Genomic DNA, 18,992 nt, shown 5'->3' with positions numbered 1-18,992 from the left:
ACAGACGGGATTTCACGCTAAAGCTGTCACTGTTCGCATCCCGAGGAGCCGCCATGAGAAAAGCCGAGGAATTTAACTGCTGGAGAGAGTCCAGCGCAGCCACGAAGATGCTGCAGGGAGCGGAGCATCTCCCGTGTGAGGAAAGGCTGAGGAGCTGGGGCTCTGAGCTGGAGAAGAGGAGACTGAGGGGTGACTCATTCATGGGGATCAATATGGAAAGGGGGAGTGTCAGGAGGATGCAGCCAGGCTCTTCTGGCTGTTGTTAGAGGATGTAGGGAGGCAACTAGGAAAGCTAAGGCCTCCTTAGAGTTAAACCTGGCGAGAGGGGTCAAGGACAACAGGAAGAGCTTCTTCAAATATATGGCAGATAAAACTAACACCAGAGGCAATGTAGGCCCACTGATGAACGGGGTGGGTGCCCTGGTGACAGAAGATACAGAGAAGGCAGAATTACTGAATGCCTTCTTTGTCTCTGTCTACTCTGCCGGAGGCTGTCCTGAGGAGCCCCGTACCCCTGAGGCCCCAGAGGAAGGCAGGGCGATGGAGGAGTCTGCCTCAGTTGATGAGGACTGGGTTAGGGAGCAATTAAGCAATCTGGACATCCATAAATCCATGGGTCCAGATGGGATGCACCCGAGGGTGCTGAGGGAGCTGGCTGAAGTCATTGCTGGACCGCTCTCCATCATCTTTGCCAAGTCTTGGGAAACGGGAGAGGTGCCTGAGGACTGGAGGAAAGCAAATATCACTCCGGTCTTCAAGAAGGGCAAGAAGGAGGACCCGGGCAACTATAGACCGGTCAGCCTCACCTCCATCCCTGGGAAAGTGATGGAACACCTTATCCTTGGTGCCATCTTAAGACATATCAAGGATAAGAGGGTCATCAGGGACAGTCAACATGGCTTCACCAAGGGGAAGTCGTGTTTGACCAACCTCATAGCCTTTTATGAAGACGTAACAAGGTGGATTGACGATGGCAGAGCAGTGGATGTGGTCTACCTTGACTTCAGCAAAGCATTTGACACCGTCTCCCACAGCATCCTCACGGCAAAACTGAGGAAGAGTGGACTGGATGATCGGGTAGTGAGGTGGACTGCAAACTGGCTGAAGGAGAGAAGCCAGAGAGTTGTGATCAATGGGGCGGAGTCTGGTTGGAGGCCTGTATCTAGTGGAGTGCCTCAAGGGTCAGTTCTGGGACCAATACTGTTCAATATATTCATCAATGACTTGGATGAGGGAATTGAGTGTACTATCAGCAAGTTTGCTGATGACACCAAGCTGGGAGGAGTGGCTGACACGCCAGAGGGCTGTGCTGCCATCCAGCGAGACCTGGACAGGCTAGAGAGTTGGGCGGGGAAAAATTTAATGAAATATAACAAGGGGAAATGTAGAGTCTTGCATCTGGGCAGGAACAACCCCAGGTTCCAGTACAGGTTGGGGAATGACCTATTAGAGAGCAGTGTAGGGGAAAGAGACCTGGGGGTCCTGGTGGACAGCAGGATGACCATGAGCCAGCACTGTGCCCTTGTGGCCAAGAAGGCCAATGGCATCCTGGGGTGTATTAGAAGGGGGGTGGTTAGTAGGTCCAGAGAGGTTCTCCTTCCCCTCTACTCTGCCCTGGTGAGACCTCATCTGGAATATTGTGTCCAGTTCTGGGCCCCTCAGTTCAAGAAGGACAGAGAACTGCTGGAGAGAGTCCAGCGCAGGGCCACAAAGATGATTAAGGGAGTGGAGCATCTCCCGTGTGAGGAAAGGCTGAGGGAGCTGGGTCTCTTTAGCTTGGAGAAGAGGAGACTGAGGGGTGACCTCATTAATGTTTATAAATATATAAAGGGTGGGTGTCACGAGGATGGAGCTAGGCTCTTCTCGGTGACAACCAACAGTAAGACAAGGGGTAATGGGTCCAAGCTGGAACACAAGAGGTTCCACTTAAATGTGAGAAGAAACTTCTTCTCAGTGAGGGTGACAGAACACTGGAACAGGCTGCCCAGGGGGGTTGTGGATTCTCCTTCTCTGGAGACATTCAAAACCCGCCTGGACGCCTTCCTGTGTAACCTCACCTAAGTTTTCCTGCTCTGGCAGGGGGATTGGACTAGATGATCTTTTGAGGTCCCTTCCAATCCCTAACATTCTGTGATTCTGTGATTCTGTGATTCTGGGTGACAACCAGTGACAGGACAAGGGGCAATGGGTGCAAACTGGAACACAGGAGGTTCCACTTGAATATGAGAAGAAACTTGTTCCCGGTGAGGGTGCCAGAGCCTGGCCCAGGCTGCCCAGGGAGGCTGTGGAGTCTCCTTCTCTGCAGACATTCCAACCCGCCTGGACACCTTCTGTGTAACCTCAGCTGGGTGTTCCTGCTCCGGCGGGGGGATCGGACTGGATGAGCTTTCGAGGTCCCTTCCAACCCCTGACATTCCGGGATTCTGTGAATCCAGACACACCAAAAGGCGCAAAGTGAAGGTGCAGCCGTCACCAGCTCCCGCAGCACAAACCTGAACGAATCCCCTTTTCCTACGGCAGGAGCATCACTGACCAAGGAAAATCTCTATATTTGTAATACAATTTACATCTCCGAGCCTACAGTTATTAAAGATTAAAGCCGATCCAGTCAGACACAAACAGATGTTTCCTCTCTGTGCTGCTGACGGCTCCAAGAAGTGATGTCTGAACTGTCACCCCGCTCACTCCAACGGCTGCTGAAATGATTTTAACTTGCTGCTTCAACCCTGTTCTGCAGCCACATTATCACGCCCGATCATCTCTTCGAAATTCCAGGAAAATCCATATCCGTTGTGACAGGGAGCTGGTTATCGCCCCTGCCTTGGAGCAGGCACCTGAGATTACCACATATTATACGAATATCAGTGTCACACAATGTGCTCTTGAAGGTGAAAAAACGGAAGAGTGCAAATGTACCTCCATGCAACAAGAACAACTTTATTCAATGTATAGGTTGGACTCATTCCTTACCTACTAAGGCAGTGTTTGCCTGATTGAACCTTTGTGTTCTGTGTGTTGGAAGCATATAATACCTACTGGATTAAGCAAATTTGATAGGTTCAAGATTATTTATGTCTACAAAGTTCAGGAAAGGAAAAAGATAAGAGGTAATTCAGACAGACCCACACTTAAGCCAGCATTTCTGCCTAAGAAGTCGAGATAACATTAAGCCACTAGGAAAGAAAAAAAAAAAACACTGAGAGAAAGCAAAAAGACAAAGATCATATAATTTAATTTTAAATTATTCTCTTTTTTGAATACTGTCCAGCTCAGCAGCACGGAGAGTTTCCCGTGTTTCTGAGAGCAGAGACGTTTTATTAGACTCTTTATGGATGTTGTGACCATCCAGACCAGCCCGGCAACGGGACCCACGAGCAGGAGCATCCGAGGTTGGTGATTCCCAGTCTCTAAGAGAATTTGCAGAACCAACACCTACAGTTTTTCCATCTCTGGAAGTAAAAAATCAAAAGCTGAAGCTGCTGCTTATCGCTGCAATGATACAGGTCACAAAGGTTTTACAAGCGCCTTTTTCTCGACGTGGGAGATGATTAATGAAAGGGACTGGGTCTGGTTTAACCGCCCCGAGCGCTGAACTTTTCACGCAGAACTTTTCACGTTCCAGCACACGCGTCGCTGTGTGGCTTAAACTGCCTGGACCAGGGCGATCAGTCCCTTTCGCCCGGCTCTTTTCAGCCCATCTGCTTATTTCTTGCATTAAAAAATCGCTCATTCACTGTACAAACTGCTGAAACATCAATTATGCGCAATAGATTAAAATGAATATTTTAATGCAGATTCGGGTTGAAGAAGAAAAGAAGAAGCGCAAGTGCCAAATTGTCAAGACGTGAAACTCTTTGTGCTTCCAAATGAGCTCTCAAGAAAGAAACTGCCAGATTGCTGGACTGGAAAAAAAACAACCCTTACATTGAGATGAAGGTAAGAGAGATCACAGGTGTCATGAAAACAAGAGCTATGCAACGAGCACTCTTAATTTAATGCTGCTCTCAGTGCCGATTCCACCCAAAACAAGGCTTAGGAGAAAAAATGTGAGCTAGCTGAGCTTGGTAAATGAAAATACATGGGAGGAAGGTGAACGGTTAGCTTGGGAAAGGCAAAAGAAAATGCCTTAGACATCAGCAAAAAAGTTGTTGCTCCAGTGCCATAGAGGGTGGTGTGAACCTGAGGCACAAGGAAGTTTTCCGAGGTCCCCCGGGGTTCAGAGCGGATCCAGATTAAAGGCTACTGATCTTCGCCACTGCCATAGAGGCACAGGAGATTTGAAGGTCACGTTAGAATAGAATGTGGCGTGGAATTACAAAATACATGCCAAGGAAAAACAATAATATAGCCCCTGCAGTTGCAAACATCTCCAGGTATCAATTTCTATTTCAACATCAAGTTCTATACTATGTTTTTCCAAGGCAGAGAGAGTTTCGGAGGATGAATTTTGTAAACAACCTCCCAGGAAAAAGCAATAAGAAAAAAATCCGACAAACTTCATTATTATCTATTCCTGGCTGCATGTCCTGGTTTTGTTAAAAACAAGACCAGCACTCTTTTAGTGACTTTTCCTTTCAGCTAAGTTCTTTTCTGAATTTAGCTGTATGTTTGCCAGACACTGTGCCCCAAAGCAGATCAGGGCGACCAACGGAATGCAGAAGCAGCCTCACGTTTAGATTTATTGCTATGGCAGCCAAGACGACTAATAAGATTCCACACATCCCACCATTGAGAGGGGCACGTTTGCAAGGAGGGGTGGACGGAACAGGTGACTAAAACTGACCAACTGAGTATTCCATCCCGTATGCGTCATACACCCTATAAAAGAGAGAGATCCCGAGGATCTCGCTCTCTTCGACCGTGGCGGGCATTGGAGAGGACCCTGCCTGCCGTCCCTGCGACCCGAGGCCTCGATCCCGGCCCTGCGTCCCTCAGTGCAGTTTCTGCTTTGCTGTGACGTCCTGCCCATGAATTCCAGTGCCTGCCCTGCAGCTGCTGGAGCCACGTCAGCTCTGCCCACCACGGGAGGGGTTAAACACTGCTACCTGGGACATTCAAGACTGGGGTTTATATATTTGACACCGTCTCCCACAGCATCCTTGCTGCTAAACTGAGGAAGTGTGGACTGGACGATCGGGTAGTGAGGTGGGCTGTGAACTGGCTGAAGGAAAGAAGCCAGAGAGTCGTGGTCAATGGGATAGAGTCCGGTTGGAGGCCTGTGTCTAGCGGAGTGCCTCAGGGGTCGGTACTGGGACCAGTACTATTCAATATATTCATCAATGACTTGGATGAGGGAATAGAGTGACTGTCAGCAGGTTTGCTGCTGACACCAGGCTGGGAGGAGTGGCTGCCACTGGAAGGCTGCGCTGCCATCCAGAGACCTGGGCAGGCCGGAGAGCTGGGCGGGGAGAAATTTAATGAAATATAACGAGGGAAAGTGTAGAGTCTTGCATCTGGGCAGGAACAACCCCAGGTTCCAGTGTAAGTTGGGGAACGGCCTGTTGGAGAGCAGTGTAGGGGAAAGGGAGCTGGGGGTCCTGGGGACAGCAGGGTGACCATGAGCCAGCACTGGGCCCTTGTGGCCAGGAAGGCCAATGGGACCTGGGGGGGATTAGAAGGGGGTGGTCAGTAGGTCAGAGAGGTTCTCCTGCCCCTCTGCTCTGCCCTGGTGAGGCCGCATCTGGAATATTGTGTCCAGTTCTGGCCCCTCAGCTCCAGCAGGACAGGGAACTGCTGGAGAGAGTCCAGCGCAGCCACGAAGATGCTGCAGGGAGTGGAGCATCTCCTGTGTGCGGAAAGGCTGAGGAGCTGGGGCTCTGGAGCTGGAGAAGAGGAGACTGAGGGCTGACTCATTCATGGGGATCAATATGGAAAGGGGGAGTGTCAGGAGGATGGAGCCAGGCTCTTCTGGGTGACAGCCAGTGATAGGACAAGGGGCAATGGGTGCAAACTGGAACACAGGAGGTGCCACTTGAATATGAGAAGAAACTTCTTCATGGTGAGGGTGCCAGAGCCTGGCCCAGGCTGCCCAGGGAGGTTGTGGAGTCTCCTTCTCTGCAGACATTCCAACCCGCCTGGACACCTTCTGTGTAACCTCAGCTGGGTGTTCCTGCTCCGGCGGGGGGGTTGCACTGGGTGAGCTTTCGAGGTCCCTTCCAACCCCTGACAGTCTGTGATTCTGTGATTTGGTATATATTCTCTATTTATTAGTAGCATTAGTAAAGCCTTTAAAACTTTTTCTAACCCTGCAAGTCTCAGCCTCTCTTCCTTCCTCCTTATCATCTTTCCTATCTAAAAGGGGGATGAGTGAGGGGGTAACAGGGAGCATCTGCCACAGTTTATTGTCGCCTTGCATTAAACCTTGACAGATTTTATTGGTGGCCCATACAGGGAAAGAGAACGTACGAGGAAAGAGAATCTGTACAGGGATAGAGAAACTGTACTGGGAAATATAAGAAAAACCGTGACACTGCACCTGCAACTAGAATCTATCTATCCATCCCTTAAAAAGCCTAAGGAAGGGGCTTATGCAACAAAATCTCTCAAGCTGCCTTTCTCCAGCCTTTTCTTCAGCCCAAAACCCGAAAAGAAGCTGCCCTACGTGTGCAGGCACATGCAGAGACACACGCACACATGCTCCTTTGTTACAACCGGGTGTAAATGCAGAGCTGTAGGTCGCTGGGACATCAATTCCCCGCGCGCTGTGCCAGCTCCTCAACGGGCTCTTTGTTCCGCCCTCCTCCCCCTGCTAATTTAATCAAGATGTTTTCGGGATCGACGGCAGCGCTCACTTGGCTGTTCCGCATTCCACCGGACATTAACGACTTCAGCTGCAAAATATTTAGGAGTGGGGGGGATAATAAATAGGAGAGCAAGGGAATGCTGTCAACATTTAATGCCCCGGATCTCGAGCCGCGGTAACACGGTTCCAAATCTGATGGAAAGGTGGGACGGCTTCAAAACAAACAGAGCATGAAGTTCAGGAGGTGATTTCGGTATAAACCACGCTCAGAAACCATCGCTGGGTGAATGTGCAACACACCCAGATAAGAGATTTTATCTAATACGCTGCCTGAAATTATGTCAGGGCTGGAACTGGAACCCAAATCTGCAGATTCTGAAAACCGCTCTCTAAAAAGAACATTTCTCTACATCTTTTAAAAAGGAATAATTAAATATACATAGGTGGAAGGCAAACAATAAATGTTCTAATGTTTTTTTGAATCAACAGTGGGTTGAGTTCTTGCTGAGACCAGGCAGGAAATTTGCAGAAGTGCAAAAGCTTCTTATTATTCCTGTCTAAACCAAAGTTACAATACAGGGTATTTGCGATGCATTAGTTAGCATCTACTTAGGAATTTTGTTAAAGAGAAAGCTTGCCAGGTACAATTTTCCAAGATCATACATGCAGCACTTAAATAGAATTTGCTAATTAAAGTTTAGAATTCTCTGCAGGTAGATTCTCAATAATGGACGTTTTCCCCCTTTTTTAACAAGCCTGCCTTTAATGCATTTGCATGTAGCAGCAAATAGGATTTATCAGCTTCATCGTGTAGAAATACTCCATCATCACCATCAGTCCAATGCATTTGTTAGGAATGTACCTTTATTTTGCAATGAAGCCCATAACCCACCTGAAGCCTGTGCAAGTTTTATGCAGGTTTCTCCCACAACTTTTATGGATAAAATTATTATCACATGGCCCTACAAAAGAGGAATTCTGCAAAGACTTCTTTGAAAGCTTCAAACTCTCCAGAATTTAAAGAAAAGCTACAAAACCAAAATCTATGTCATACAATACACACACATATTTTGGGTAATAGATCATCATTTTCCAGTTTAATGATCCATTATGCCTTGGTCAGTCATATTTAAATTACAGTTGTATTATCTAGTTTTATCCACCATTTCACTAGTCATTTGTTTCACCACTATGTCAGTAATAAGGAATTTTCCTTATTACAGCCGAGTTCTGTGCTCTGAACCACGGCACACGTGCTCCGGCCTGAAAGAGCTGCTTCCAAACACCACCCACCCCCTGCTTATCCTTTTCTTTGCTTCCTTCTTTCTTTCCTTCCTTCCTTCTTTCCTTCCTTCCTTCCTTCTTTCCTTCCTTCCTTCTTTCCTTCCTTCCTTCTTTCCTTCCTTCCTTCCTTCTTTCCTTCCTTCCTTCCTTCTTTCCTTCCTTCCTTCTTTCCTTCCTTCCTTCTTTCCTTCCCTCTTCCTTTCCTTCCTTCTTTTTTTCAGAATTCTGTGCTGATGCCATTGAATCTCGGGCTTCAGGCACTCGATCCCAACAAACCAAGCAATTTTCTGGCCGAGGGCACTGGTTCCCGTTGGGAACCCGGCTACGCTCACCCTCGTTGAACGAGCCACATGCAGAACGGGTTTCAGAACCTGTAAGACCTGCGAGCGAGAGGTGAAGTCCCGTAAAATATTGGAAGCAGCATCCTGTAATTCCGCTCACAGTTTTAATGCTCTGCACGGCAGCTTTGTGCTCCTGATTTCCCCCAACACCCTCTTCCAAGCCGCTTGGGATTTATCTCAAGGAAGAGCCGAGCGGAGGGATCAGAGTGGGACGAAAGACCTGGAGTGTAAAGTTCTGTCCCCTCGGTCCTGCCTGACCTGAGTTCACACTGCGGCAAAATAAAGATGAGCACCCTGGGGTAGGGAAATACAACAAAAGCACACGGGACATTAGAAATAAAACACGATAACAACGCACTATTTTCCCGCATTTGAAAAGGCCAAATGCAGCGTATTCCTTGCCCAATCCACACGCAGAAGTGACATTTTTAGCCTGTAAAGTGTAGTAAAATTACTCCAGCTGTAGCCTTCGGTTTTCGGTACGTCACCCTGGGCAATAGGCTCGGATCACATCATTATATCCCAGCGGGTACAAAGCGTCAGCAGCGTAACAGAAACTCTCCGCTCCAATTACAGGTGGAGGGGATCAAATCTCTGCCCCAGCAGCTGATTTCTGTGCTGCTAAATCAGATGAAGAGCAGCACAGGAATTATTTCACTCCCTCTCCCTTCCCCCTTTCCACGCGTTCTACAAATCAGCAGGTAGGAAAACCAGGAGATCTCATTTCCCCAGCAAGAAATCAGAAAGCGTCATTTCACAATGGGCCTCTGTGCCCTTTAACTTTTGGGCAAACAGTAAGAGCCCAACATCACTATTTCCTACGGCACCCGAGGCAGAGGACGACGCAGCGGGTTGGGATTGAGCGCGTACCCACCAACTCTGCACCTCCTGACAATTTCGGTCACGGCGTTTGTATATTTACGTGTTCACATTGTTACGGAGAAGTATTTTTACAAACGTCCAGCATTTTGGCCAATGCATTTCTTCCACCCGCGTGGCTTTTCCATGCGCTTTTTACGATTTTTTTAAGATTTTTCGTATTCTGGTGCCAATGCGGCGCTGAGACGCACGGCGGCTGTAAAGTAGGTCATCGTCAGCACTGACCCCTTAAGAGAATTAATAATTCTTCCTGCTTGATTACTGCGAGGCTTTTAACCAACTCATTGTGGATTTTTCATTTCACATCAAACACTGTGCAGTGTACTAGTAGATAAACTGTTGGGGTTTTTTTTCTGTGATCAAAGGTATTAAACAGGAAGCAAATTTCAAATCCTCCATTATATTTTCTTCATTCCTTACAGCGTTTTCTCCCCATAAATAACTGAACTTGATACAATAGTGCAAAGCAATGCTTGAAAAAAAATCAGTCTGTTCAGAAGCTGCCCAAAGTGACCGAGGCCTCCACAGTCCATTCTTTTAAAAATTTTTGTTTTCTATTCAATTTGAAGAAGAGCTATTGGTCTGCTTCTAGGAAAATCTCAAAGAGACAACAGAGAAAGAGTGATTAAAGATACCAAAGTAAAGAGGCTGCTTCTCAAAAGGCTACACGTGTGTTTAATACCAAGGGATACCACTAAAAAGATACGTCCATAGGCAAGAAAACCTGATACCCGTATCAGAACCAGAAAGGTTGGATCATGCAGAGAAATCAAGGGCCGTATTAACATGAGAGGATGACGGGGCGTAGAGTGAAAAGGGGAAATCAAAAGGGGAATCAGCTCAAATGGAAGAATATTTTGAATACATGTATTGAAATATATCCAAAAAAGGGCCAGGCCAAAGGAGGAGCAGCAGGTAGGAATTAAAGGAGTGTTCTCCACGAGAACAGAAGGAGGGATGAGGAGCGGTGACCAGGACAGCCCGGCGGGCACACGGGCTTCAAACTGCGACCTCGCACAAAACCCAGGGCTCAATCATTAACCGTCGGGCAAATAACAAAATACTACCTCCTTCACAAGGTACGGACAGTTTGTTATTAGGACAATTCCACCACTTCCCCCACAGCTTTATTAGCTTGGGAGAGCGGTTATTTATTTTACCATTGATCTTCCTGTTCTTTCGCAGCAGCGCAGAATTGTCCTGACACCGCCCCTGGGGCCGATGCGGCCGAACGCCAGATCCCACCGATGCCAGCGGGATTCAACTGCAAGACCATTATAGTAGCAAGCCCCTTATTAACGTCATCCTTTACTGAAATGTAAAATGTTTCCTTGGGAGAAACCAAAACAAAGTGCATGGAAAGAGTGTGGCGTTCAAGGAATAACTACAGCAACAAGGTGTAAAACCACGTTTGTGCAAACAGCTCAATGCTCAGACGGGGAAAGGTTTTGCAGGGAGGAAGTAAATCAATCCGAGAAGAGGAAGAAACGGGGCGGACACACCATGTACATCCAGCACCACTTCAGCACTGGCTTTGGCAGCAAACACAGCTTCTCTTATCAGCAAAGATACCTTTGAAGTGGCTGGCGAGCTTCCATCTAACACTCAAACGAGACCCTCCACATTGTAACATGAGAGGGACACGGACGGAAAAACTGCAGGAGGCAAAGCCACAGCCCCCGCAGGCTTCCCGTGGCACCGCAAACAGAAACGCTCTGAAAACCCAAGTGCAACGCAGGCGCTGCCGCTGGAATCTCAGAATTTCACTGATTTCAGGACAGACCCGTCCCATTCCGACCACCAGCGCTGCTGTGCCCTTGGTACAAACCACTCTGAGGGGCCTGAAACGGAGAAACAAACTGAACAGCAGAGTCAATTACACTGTTGAGCGGCATTCTTTATTTTATCAGCGCTGGGGAGCTCTGGGGATCATCCTCCATAAGTGCTCCAACGACTGGATGCTCTTGCGTTGCTTATATTCACATAATTATTACATATGAAAATGTTGACATACAATACATCTATACTAAGAAATGATTGACGATGTTAGTTGTTATTGTTTAGTTTCTTACTTACAATACATCTATTAATTATTAGTTAAATATAAGCTAAGCACTCTGCTTCTAAACGATGTATTATTTAGTCTTCTGTCTCCCTCTTGTCATGCAGAAGGATCTAAAACTTGAAAAATATCCCCTTGTTTTGCAGGTGGTCAGAAAGTATTTATCTCATGTCAACTGGTTAACGATGGGTACGTCTTTTGTAACTTAATCGCAGTACACACACGAGAATCTGTCCCATCCCAGGGATCCTCCACCGCGGTGGCTGGAGGAGACAAAGCCCACGTTGCCACCACTCCTGATGCTCTCTAGATGGAGAGACCCCCAGTTCGTCCCACTTGAGCTCCCCCGCATCCTTGAGGCCGTTCCCTTCCCCGCACAGACCTTATCACGCCCGGCCAGGCCGGATTACAGCTTGTTTCAAAAACCTCCCCACTTCAGCCTGCGCGAGACGCAGCGACTCAAGAGCTGAGCAACAAGAGGGATTTTAAGCGCGGCCTTTTGAGCCTGTTTGGTCCTCCCTGGCTCACCTGCTCCATCCCGGCGGGACGCAAAGCACCCATTCGAGAAAGCCCTAAATTATAAACAGCTCAAGAAAAGGATCTCAGGCCTCAGGGTTTTATTTCAACTGCCCTCAGCAAATGAGGAGCCCTGTATCGCTATCGGCCCCGTGTTTCACAGCGTTATTTCCAACCCAGTGAGTAGCTCCTAAGTCTAAGTTACCAGAGCAGTTGCAACCAGACACAAACAGAAGCTCAGGAAGAAAAGAGATTCTAGTGAAAAAGCACAAGTAGCCACAGACGTGAGTTCAGCCAAATTTCTCTGTTTAGCAGCTGCTATCTTATTCAGCTGTGTGATGCTCCAGAGAAGACAGGATGCAATTTCTGTTTTTAAGCACCCGGCCCAAGTGGAATAGTGATCTGATACCTGGTTTGGCATTTAGCCAGTCTGGTATGCCTGGCAAACAGACAACAAGTAGTTGGGATTTACTAACAAGTGCCTTTTGTTTACACAAATTAATATGGAGTTTGCATTTGGTCTGTGAGAAAAAAACGTATTTTGTTGTTGGTTAGTTGTTTGTTTTTATTCAAGTTCTGCTGCCCAAAATAAAATAAAACAGGGCCAAACCGTGCTGAAAGTTACGATGCTGGTTTCCAGCCAAACTGGGATAATATCCATTTCCATGGACTTCTTTGCCGAGGCATTTTCTCAGCCACCTTCCTCAAGTACAGCCCTGGTTGAAATTCAGTAGGGAGATTACTTATCCTTTGGAAGGATTAGAGGAATTGAAGAGTAACTGCCATTCAATAATCCTGTGTAAGTATCTAATCAACCATAATGTAATTACCAGAAAGTTTTAAAAGGTCAAAAAGGCCTTAATGTGACGTTACTTGAAGATGAGGAGGTTCCTCCTCTGCTTGGGCAACGCATCAAAAAAAAGAAGTAAAAGAGAAACAGAATGTAATACATTTTTCATACTCCATCGCCACCCATTAAAAACCCCAGAAATACACAGAGTTCAAGGAACACAACGGTGTACTCGCACTTATTTTCATTTTCCTATAGAGATCAGCTGCTGGAAACGAGCAAACGCGGCCTGTTCTGCAGGTACCGCACGAGCCGCGGCCCCTTCCAGTGCATCTTGACATGAAATACCGCACACGATACTGAGCACGGCACATTTCAGCCTGAACAGGTCGTGTTTTATAGGCTCTCTGTATCAATTAAAGCAGTATAGAGATGCTAAGAAATATCTGAATGCTCTTTCCTCAAGGTATTTCAAAACACTGTCAAGACCAGAGTGAAAAGCCAACCAGGCCTCTAATTACTGCCAACTGAACCTAAACAGCTTTTAATTTTTAAGTCACACTCTACTCGTGACTCTTTTTAATCACAGAATGGTTCGGGTTAATGTAACAATATTGTTGTTACTATAACAATATTGTTAATAAAAAAAGAGACATGAAAGTACGTTATGAGGTTTTTTATCAACAATGTTCCTCTTCCATTTCTCTCTCGGGTTCAGTGTGATTTAGGATGAGTCTCCACAAAAATATTCTTTAGAAAGCTCGAGTCCTTCCGCAATCCCCTTCTCTAGGCCTTGCGACAGTAGAAATAACTCTCCAAAGATCACAAAACGCTGTAAGGGGCTGGGGAGTGAGGGAAGAGAAATCGCTCTCCCAGTCAGAACTGCGGCGTTTTTAATGTGTTAATCAGCAGACGTTACAGCGATTGACACGTCTCTGAAGAGACAAGGCGTTACCATTTAATAGGAGTTTCAAAGCTTCCATATCGTGTTTCTTCAACTGGAAGAACAGCTTCTTAATAGAAAAATACCTTCCCACACTGTCCCACCTCTTTTCCCAGGTGGAAATGAGGGGAGAGAAAGGGGACAAAGCTCCCAAAAGTGACCTCAGCTGCATTTTCTCCTTTTTCCAGAGGACAATACATCCTTTTATTATCTAGCATGGTTCGAATTCTCCCTAATTCTTCTTTTAACAGTAGTTTCTGCCCTGTAACAGTTATCAATTTGTCAGAGTCATTCTTGATTATATTCAGAGTTGAAAACCTGGAGGATTTCTCCTTATTTAATAAAAGTTTCAAAACACATACAAAACCATGAGCAGGTTAAGAGGAAAAAAGCATGGCCTGAATTTAAGACCAAAGAATCTCAACTGACCGCTTTGGGGAAAAATCTTAAAATACTAGAAGAAGAAAATTACTAAAGAAATGAAAGGTACAGAATCACAGATAAGTCAAGCACAGTTACCCACAATGACAAAAAAAACGCCCCACAGTCAACAGAAAATTGATGCCCCAGAAATAACAGTGAAAACTTTGTTATTTCCAAAGGGACGGACAAAAATCCGTGTGTCGCAGCAGTCAGTTACCTTCTTGAACAGGCGGCCTGAGTCTTCGCTGACCTGGACGAAGCGCGGGATGATGTTGTTGAGATAGATGTCGCTCAGGGTGGTGTGGTCCCTGCTCTCCCGCTTCACCTGGTTGAGCAGGAGGTTCCAGCAGTTGACGGGCGAGAGCACGTTCTGATCCTTCCTGCCAAGGACACAAAACAGAGACGAGAATTGGACGGGGTTTGACCTGAAGTGGACAACATGATTCTGTTCGTGATGTTCTACAGCTACAAATGCTCGAAACTACAGGGCGTATGGATTTGCTGAGGGAGAGGAGGGCAGAGGAAGGCTCGAAAATGGCTGTTGCACATACAGAAAATAAACCCTCAATTACGTGACTACATTCAGGTCAGGCAAATGCAAGCTACAGTACACAAAATGCTCTGATTTTGTTCTTTCAAATCCAAGATTTTGTGCATAAATCACAGCGCCCAAGGGAGAGCGATGGCTCTGGGGTCTGACAACAGGTTTCCCTGGCATTTGTGACTTGGCCACCAGAAAAAGATTTAAAGCATCCAGTTCACTAAACTGCATCTGCAAAGAAAACAAAATGTTTCATGCACAAAAACGAATTATGTGCAAGGACCTCTACTTGTCCTGAGCAAAAGAGAAAGCAACATCCATACAAGTTTTATTTTCTCATCTTTGAACTTTCTTCACCTCGTCACGGCTGGTTCGCTCTGCACCCTGCAAATACACAATGCAAAAGGGGGGATACAGGAACCTCGCTTTATTTGGATCGGCATTTCGTCCACTGAAAGGAAAATAACTCATTTCTTAAGGTGCAGATGAAAGCGAGGGTGTCAGCAGCGATTTTACACGGTCCTCCCAGCGTTTGGAACCGGCACATCGAGGTGCAGCCCTAACTAGATCATTGACTTCTCTCTAGATCTGTTTGTCATTCATTTACAGTACGATAACGTTTATTTAGAAAAGAGTAAGTCAGATCTCTGGTGGAAAGCCTAAGTTCATCTTGATTATTGCATGCAATTGTATCAGGTTTCTTTCCCATTACAAGAAATGTTGTTTAATTTCCATTTTAAAAGGGAATATTCTGCACTTAAAAGGACAGCGAGCCCTGCTGCCAGAAACACCTGACATCGTGAAAATGTGAAGAATTAAGCCCTGGCAGACGTTCCTTATCCTTCTCCTGACATCAACGGTTGGATTTCTAGTGCTGTATGGATAATTTTAGATAAAAATGAATAGTTGCAGAACAGCTGATCTTGATGTTTTGTTTCTTTTCTTTAAAAAAACCTGAAAAGTTCAGGATATGACTGCAGCTTGTGACCTGGACTGCGTCAAGATTTGGGGCGCGTAGGTGCGTGTACATATTAAAACGGGTTTAAAAATGATTCCGGGCTCTTGGTTCTCCTGGTGTTTTGAGTAAAACAACCAAGAAAATAAAACTCGAGGAGTCATAGATTTTATTTAGAAACAGTATTTGCCTTCGTGCTCCAGCATCCTGTATCGCAGATACCGCTGACATGCACCGAACCAGATGGAACGATCAAAACGCAGAACTGCACACGCTTGAAATGGCCAGATATGAAACGACATAAATCAAACAGCTGCCCCCAGATCTCCTGCAATTGGCGTTTGTTTTGTTAATATGCCGGAGAGCTAATTAGTAACTGCGAGACTCAAATAACAGAATCGTGAATGTCCAGGTCGAGCCCACCATGAGCAGATGTGCAGATAAGGAGCCAAATGCTCTGATTCCCACTGAAATGGAGATAAAGCTGCCACGGCAGGAGAAAGGAACAGACCCATTAAGGGGTTTGCTTTGTTTTTTAATTTACCAACAGACAAACCGCAGCTCAGGTAGGAAGTAAACTCAATGAGACAGCATCGCGGATGGTTGTAGAGAGAACTTTATTAAGGATGGTATTAAAAGATGTTAAAAGTCGGTTGGTTTGCTCCTTTACATCAATTATATAAAAGTACTTTGTGCACTGACTTAGCATTTCCCCTCTGAAGCTGGACAAGCTACAGCAAATGAAAATGAACCAGCTGCCATAAAAAGGTTGGGAGTGAAACGCAGGAACAAAGAGCTGAGACTCTCCATGGGCTGATCCCCTTCCAGCTGCTCAAAGTTCTGCCTCCAAACCCTTCGCAGCCTCGTCTGCTCAGCCCTGGTACCGCTCGCCTGCGCAAACAGCCGTCCCAAACCCGCTCAGCCGTTTGATCCCAAATATCTCCCGTTGCGTTCTCCATCCCGCAATGAAATTTCGCTCTCTGCTCCCCTAAGACCACCCGCCCTGTTTCCCTGAAAATAAGCCCTAGCACAGCTTTTCAGGATTCTTCAGGATGCTTGAAATAGAAGCCCTACTCCAAAAATAAGCCCTAGATACAGTTCATTAAAAAAAAGTCAATTTAAATAGAGTCCAGACAGCTATACATGTAAAAAAGTAAAATTAACTGGCAATAGGATGCAGCAGGACAGACAAGAAAAGCAGAGACCTGACAGACAATGGACAGTTGCATTGCCGATGCACGACGAGCAGGAGACACGAACACAAGGGGCTCGTGTAAGGAATCACGGAATCCCAGAATGTCAGGGGTTGGAAGGGACCTCGAAAGCTCACCCAGTGCAACCCCGCCGCTGGAGCAGGAACACCCAGATGAGGTTACACAGAAGGTGTCCAGGCGGGTTGGAATGTCTGCAGAGAAGGAGACTCCACAACCTCCCTGGGCAGCCTGGGCCAGGCTCTGGCACCCTCACCGGGAACAAGTTTCTTCTCATATTCAAGTGGCACCTCCTGTGTTCCAGTTTGCACCCATTGCCCCTTGTCCTATCACTGGCTGTCACCCAGAAGAGCCTGGCTCCATCCTCCTGACACTCCCCCTTTCCATATTGATCCCCATGAATGAGTCAGCCCTCAGTCTCCTCTTCTCCAGCTCCAGAGCCCCAGCTCCTCAGCCTTTCCTCACACGGGAGATGCTCCACTCCCTGCAGCATCTTCGTGGCTGCGCTGGACTCTCTCCAGCAGTTCCCTGTCCTGCTGGAGCTGAGGGGCCAGAACTGGACACAATATTCCAGATGCGGCCTCCCCAGGGCAGAGCAGAGGGGCAGGAGAACCTCTCTGACCTACTGACCACCCCCTTCTAATCCCCCCCAGGTCCCATTGCCCTTCCTGGCCACAAGGGCCCAGTGCTGGCTCATGGTCACCCTGCTGTCCCCAGGACCCCCAGCTCCCTTTCCCATTTCGCCATTGCTGGACGAGACAAATTGGAGCCAATGGTTCTAAAGGCAATAGAGTCACAAGAAATTCAGTATGGAATTCAGGGTTTGGAGAGTTGCGATGATGTTCCGGAATGTGATGCCATGACTATATTTGAATAAGTGCTGGGTTTTTTTTTTGGTTCGAGAATAAATGTAGATTGTTTTGTGTGGAAAAATAAGACATCCCCAGAAAATAAGCCCTAACGCATCTTTTGGAGGAAAAATTAATATAAGACCCTGCCTTATTTTCAGGGGAACAGGGTGGTTGGCCATGGATGTCCCCACTCAGTCCAACATCACCTGGGGCGGTTTGGAAGAGCCGTGAGCGACGCAGACCAGGGGTTACGACTACGGACAAGACACCGACAAGCAGCACGAGGGCCTCGCTTTCCAAAGAAAATTAAAGCAAACGGGAACCAGGAGAGATGCAACAGTTCACTGGGCAATCCCCAGCTGTCCGGGCTGCCCCACCACAACCCCCTGAGATATTCGGAGGCGCCGCATAGCACAAATACCACCAGCCCATGAAAAGCCTCGGCGAGCGAAGTCGCTGGTGTCTAATGGCGCCAGATGGGTTGTTGACACACTCCGTGTGGTTAGACATGAAAGACGGAAAAAAAAAACAAACCACCATCATAACCCCACGCGCTTCCAAACCCGCAAGCGGGATCGTCACCCTGCGCCCAACCTCGTGCAACCGCGGGGTTTTTGCGTTTAAATTCCTTTAATTTCTTGGCATCCGCTGGTTCCGCTAACCCCCTTGGTACCTTGTGCAAACGGTCTCGCTTCTGTACGGGTTCAATGTTTTCACAGCAAGGTTTTGAGAGGAAGTGAGACAAAAAACTCTCCGTTACTTGCTAGTGACAATTTTCCTAGCGCTGGCAAAAAAAAAAAAAAAAAGAGATAAAAGCCAGCCTTAAGACAGAAATGAAAGAGAAAAGAGGCCGCTACTTGCTTCAAACCTTCCAAGTAGCCTTTAAAACTACACACACTTTAACTGTTAAAGCGCCTCTAAAAACGCAGCATTCTCTGGGGTGGAACACAGCAACAGTTTTCCCAACACGGAGCAGAAGTTGTACAACTGTTTACAACAGGCCCTTTTCCATCATAACCACAAGCAGATGGCAGGGAAGCAAACTGCTATTTTCATTAACCGTTTCTGTTCTCAAAGGGGCTGGTAAATACAGCCCGCTCCCAGTTTCGTGTCACCACGTGAGAAGGGATGAAAAAGGGAATTAAAATATGCAATAGGGACCACTGGGTATAATGAAGAGTGAGCTCGATTTCCAAGGATTCTGCAGAACGAGCGGAGTCACTATTCACCCTTAAGAAGTAAAACTGATGAAATCAAATCAAATCCCAAAAACTTTTGGATCTGGATATGAACTTTCCCAAAGTGTCGGTGATTTCACATTCCCAACAACTGTTTAACTCAAACTCCTCCCACGAGGAGAAGAGGAGGAAGAGGAAGAAGATGCCAAGATCCAGGTTTATTTCAAGCACTATTTATACTCGTTTAAAGATCGTGTGATGATAGTGAACCTGGAG

General features: G+C 46.8%; 1 protein-coding gene across 3 annotated transcripts in view; it reads right to left on the bottom strand.

The window, feature by feature from the left end:
• Positions 1-18,992, bottom strand: part of SRGAP2 (SLIT-ROBO Rho GTPase activating protein 2) — a 101,818-nt gene that overhangs the window by 44,781 nt on the left and 38,045 nt on the right. For all 3 annotated transcript variants that reach the window (XM_065649279.1, XM_065649280.1, XM_065649281.1), the window contains exon 4: positions 14,198-14,360. In XM_065649279.1, coding sequence (XP_065505351.1) covers positions 14,198-14,360 — 163 coding nt within the window. The remainder of the gene's footprint in view (positions 1-14,197; positions 14,361-18,992) is intronic.

Source organism: Caloenas nicobarica, chromosome 21 (assembly GCF_036013445.1).
Source record: "Caloenas nicobarica isolate bCalNic1 chromosome 21, bCalNic1.hap1, whole genome shotgun sequence".
In the NCBI taxonomy this organism is placed as follows: domain Eukaryota; kingdom Metazoa; phylum Chordata; class Aves; order Columbiformes; family Columbidae; genus Caloenas; species Caloenas nicobarica.
This window is presented reverse-complemented; position numbering and strand designations above follow the sequence as displayed.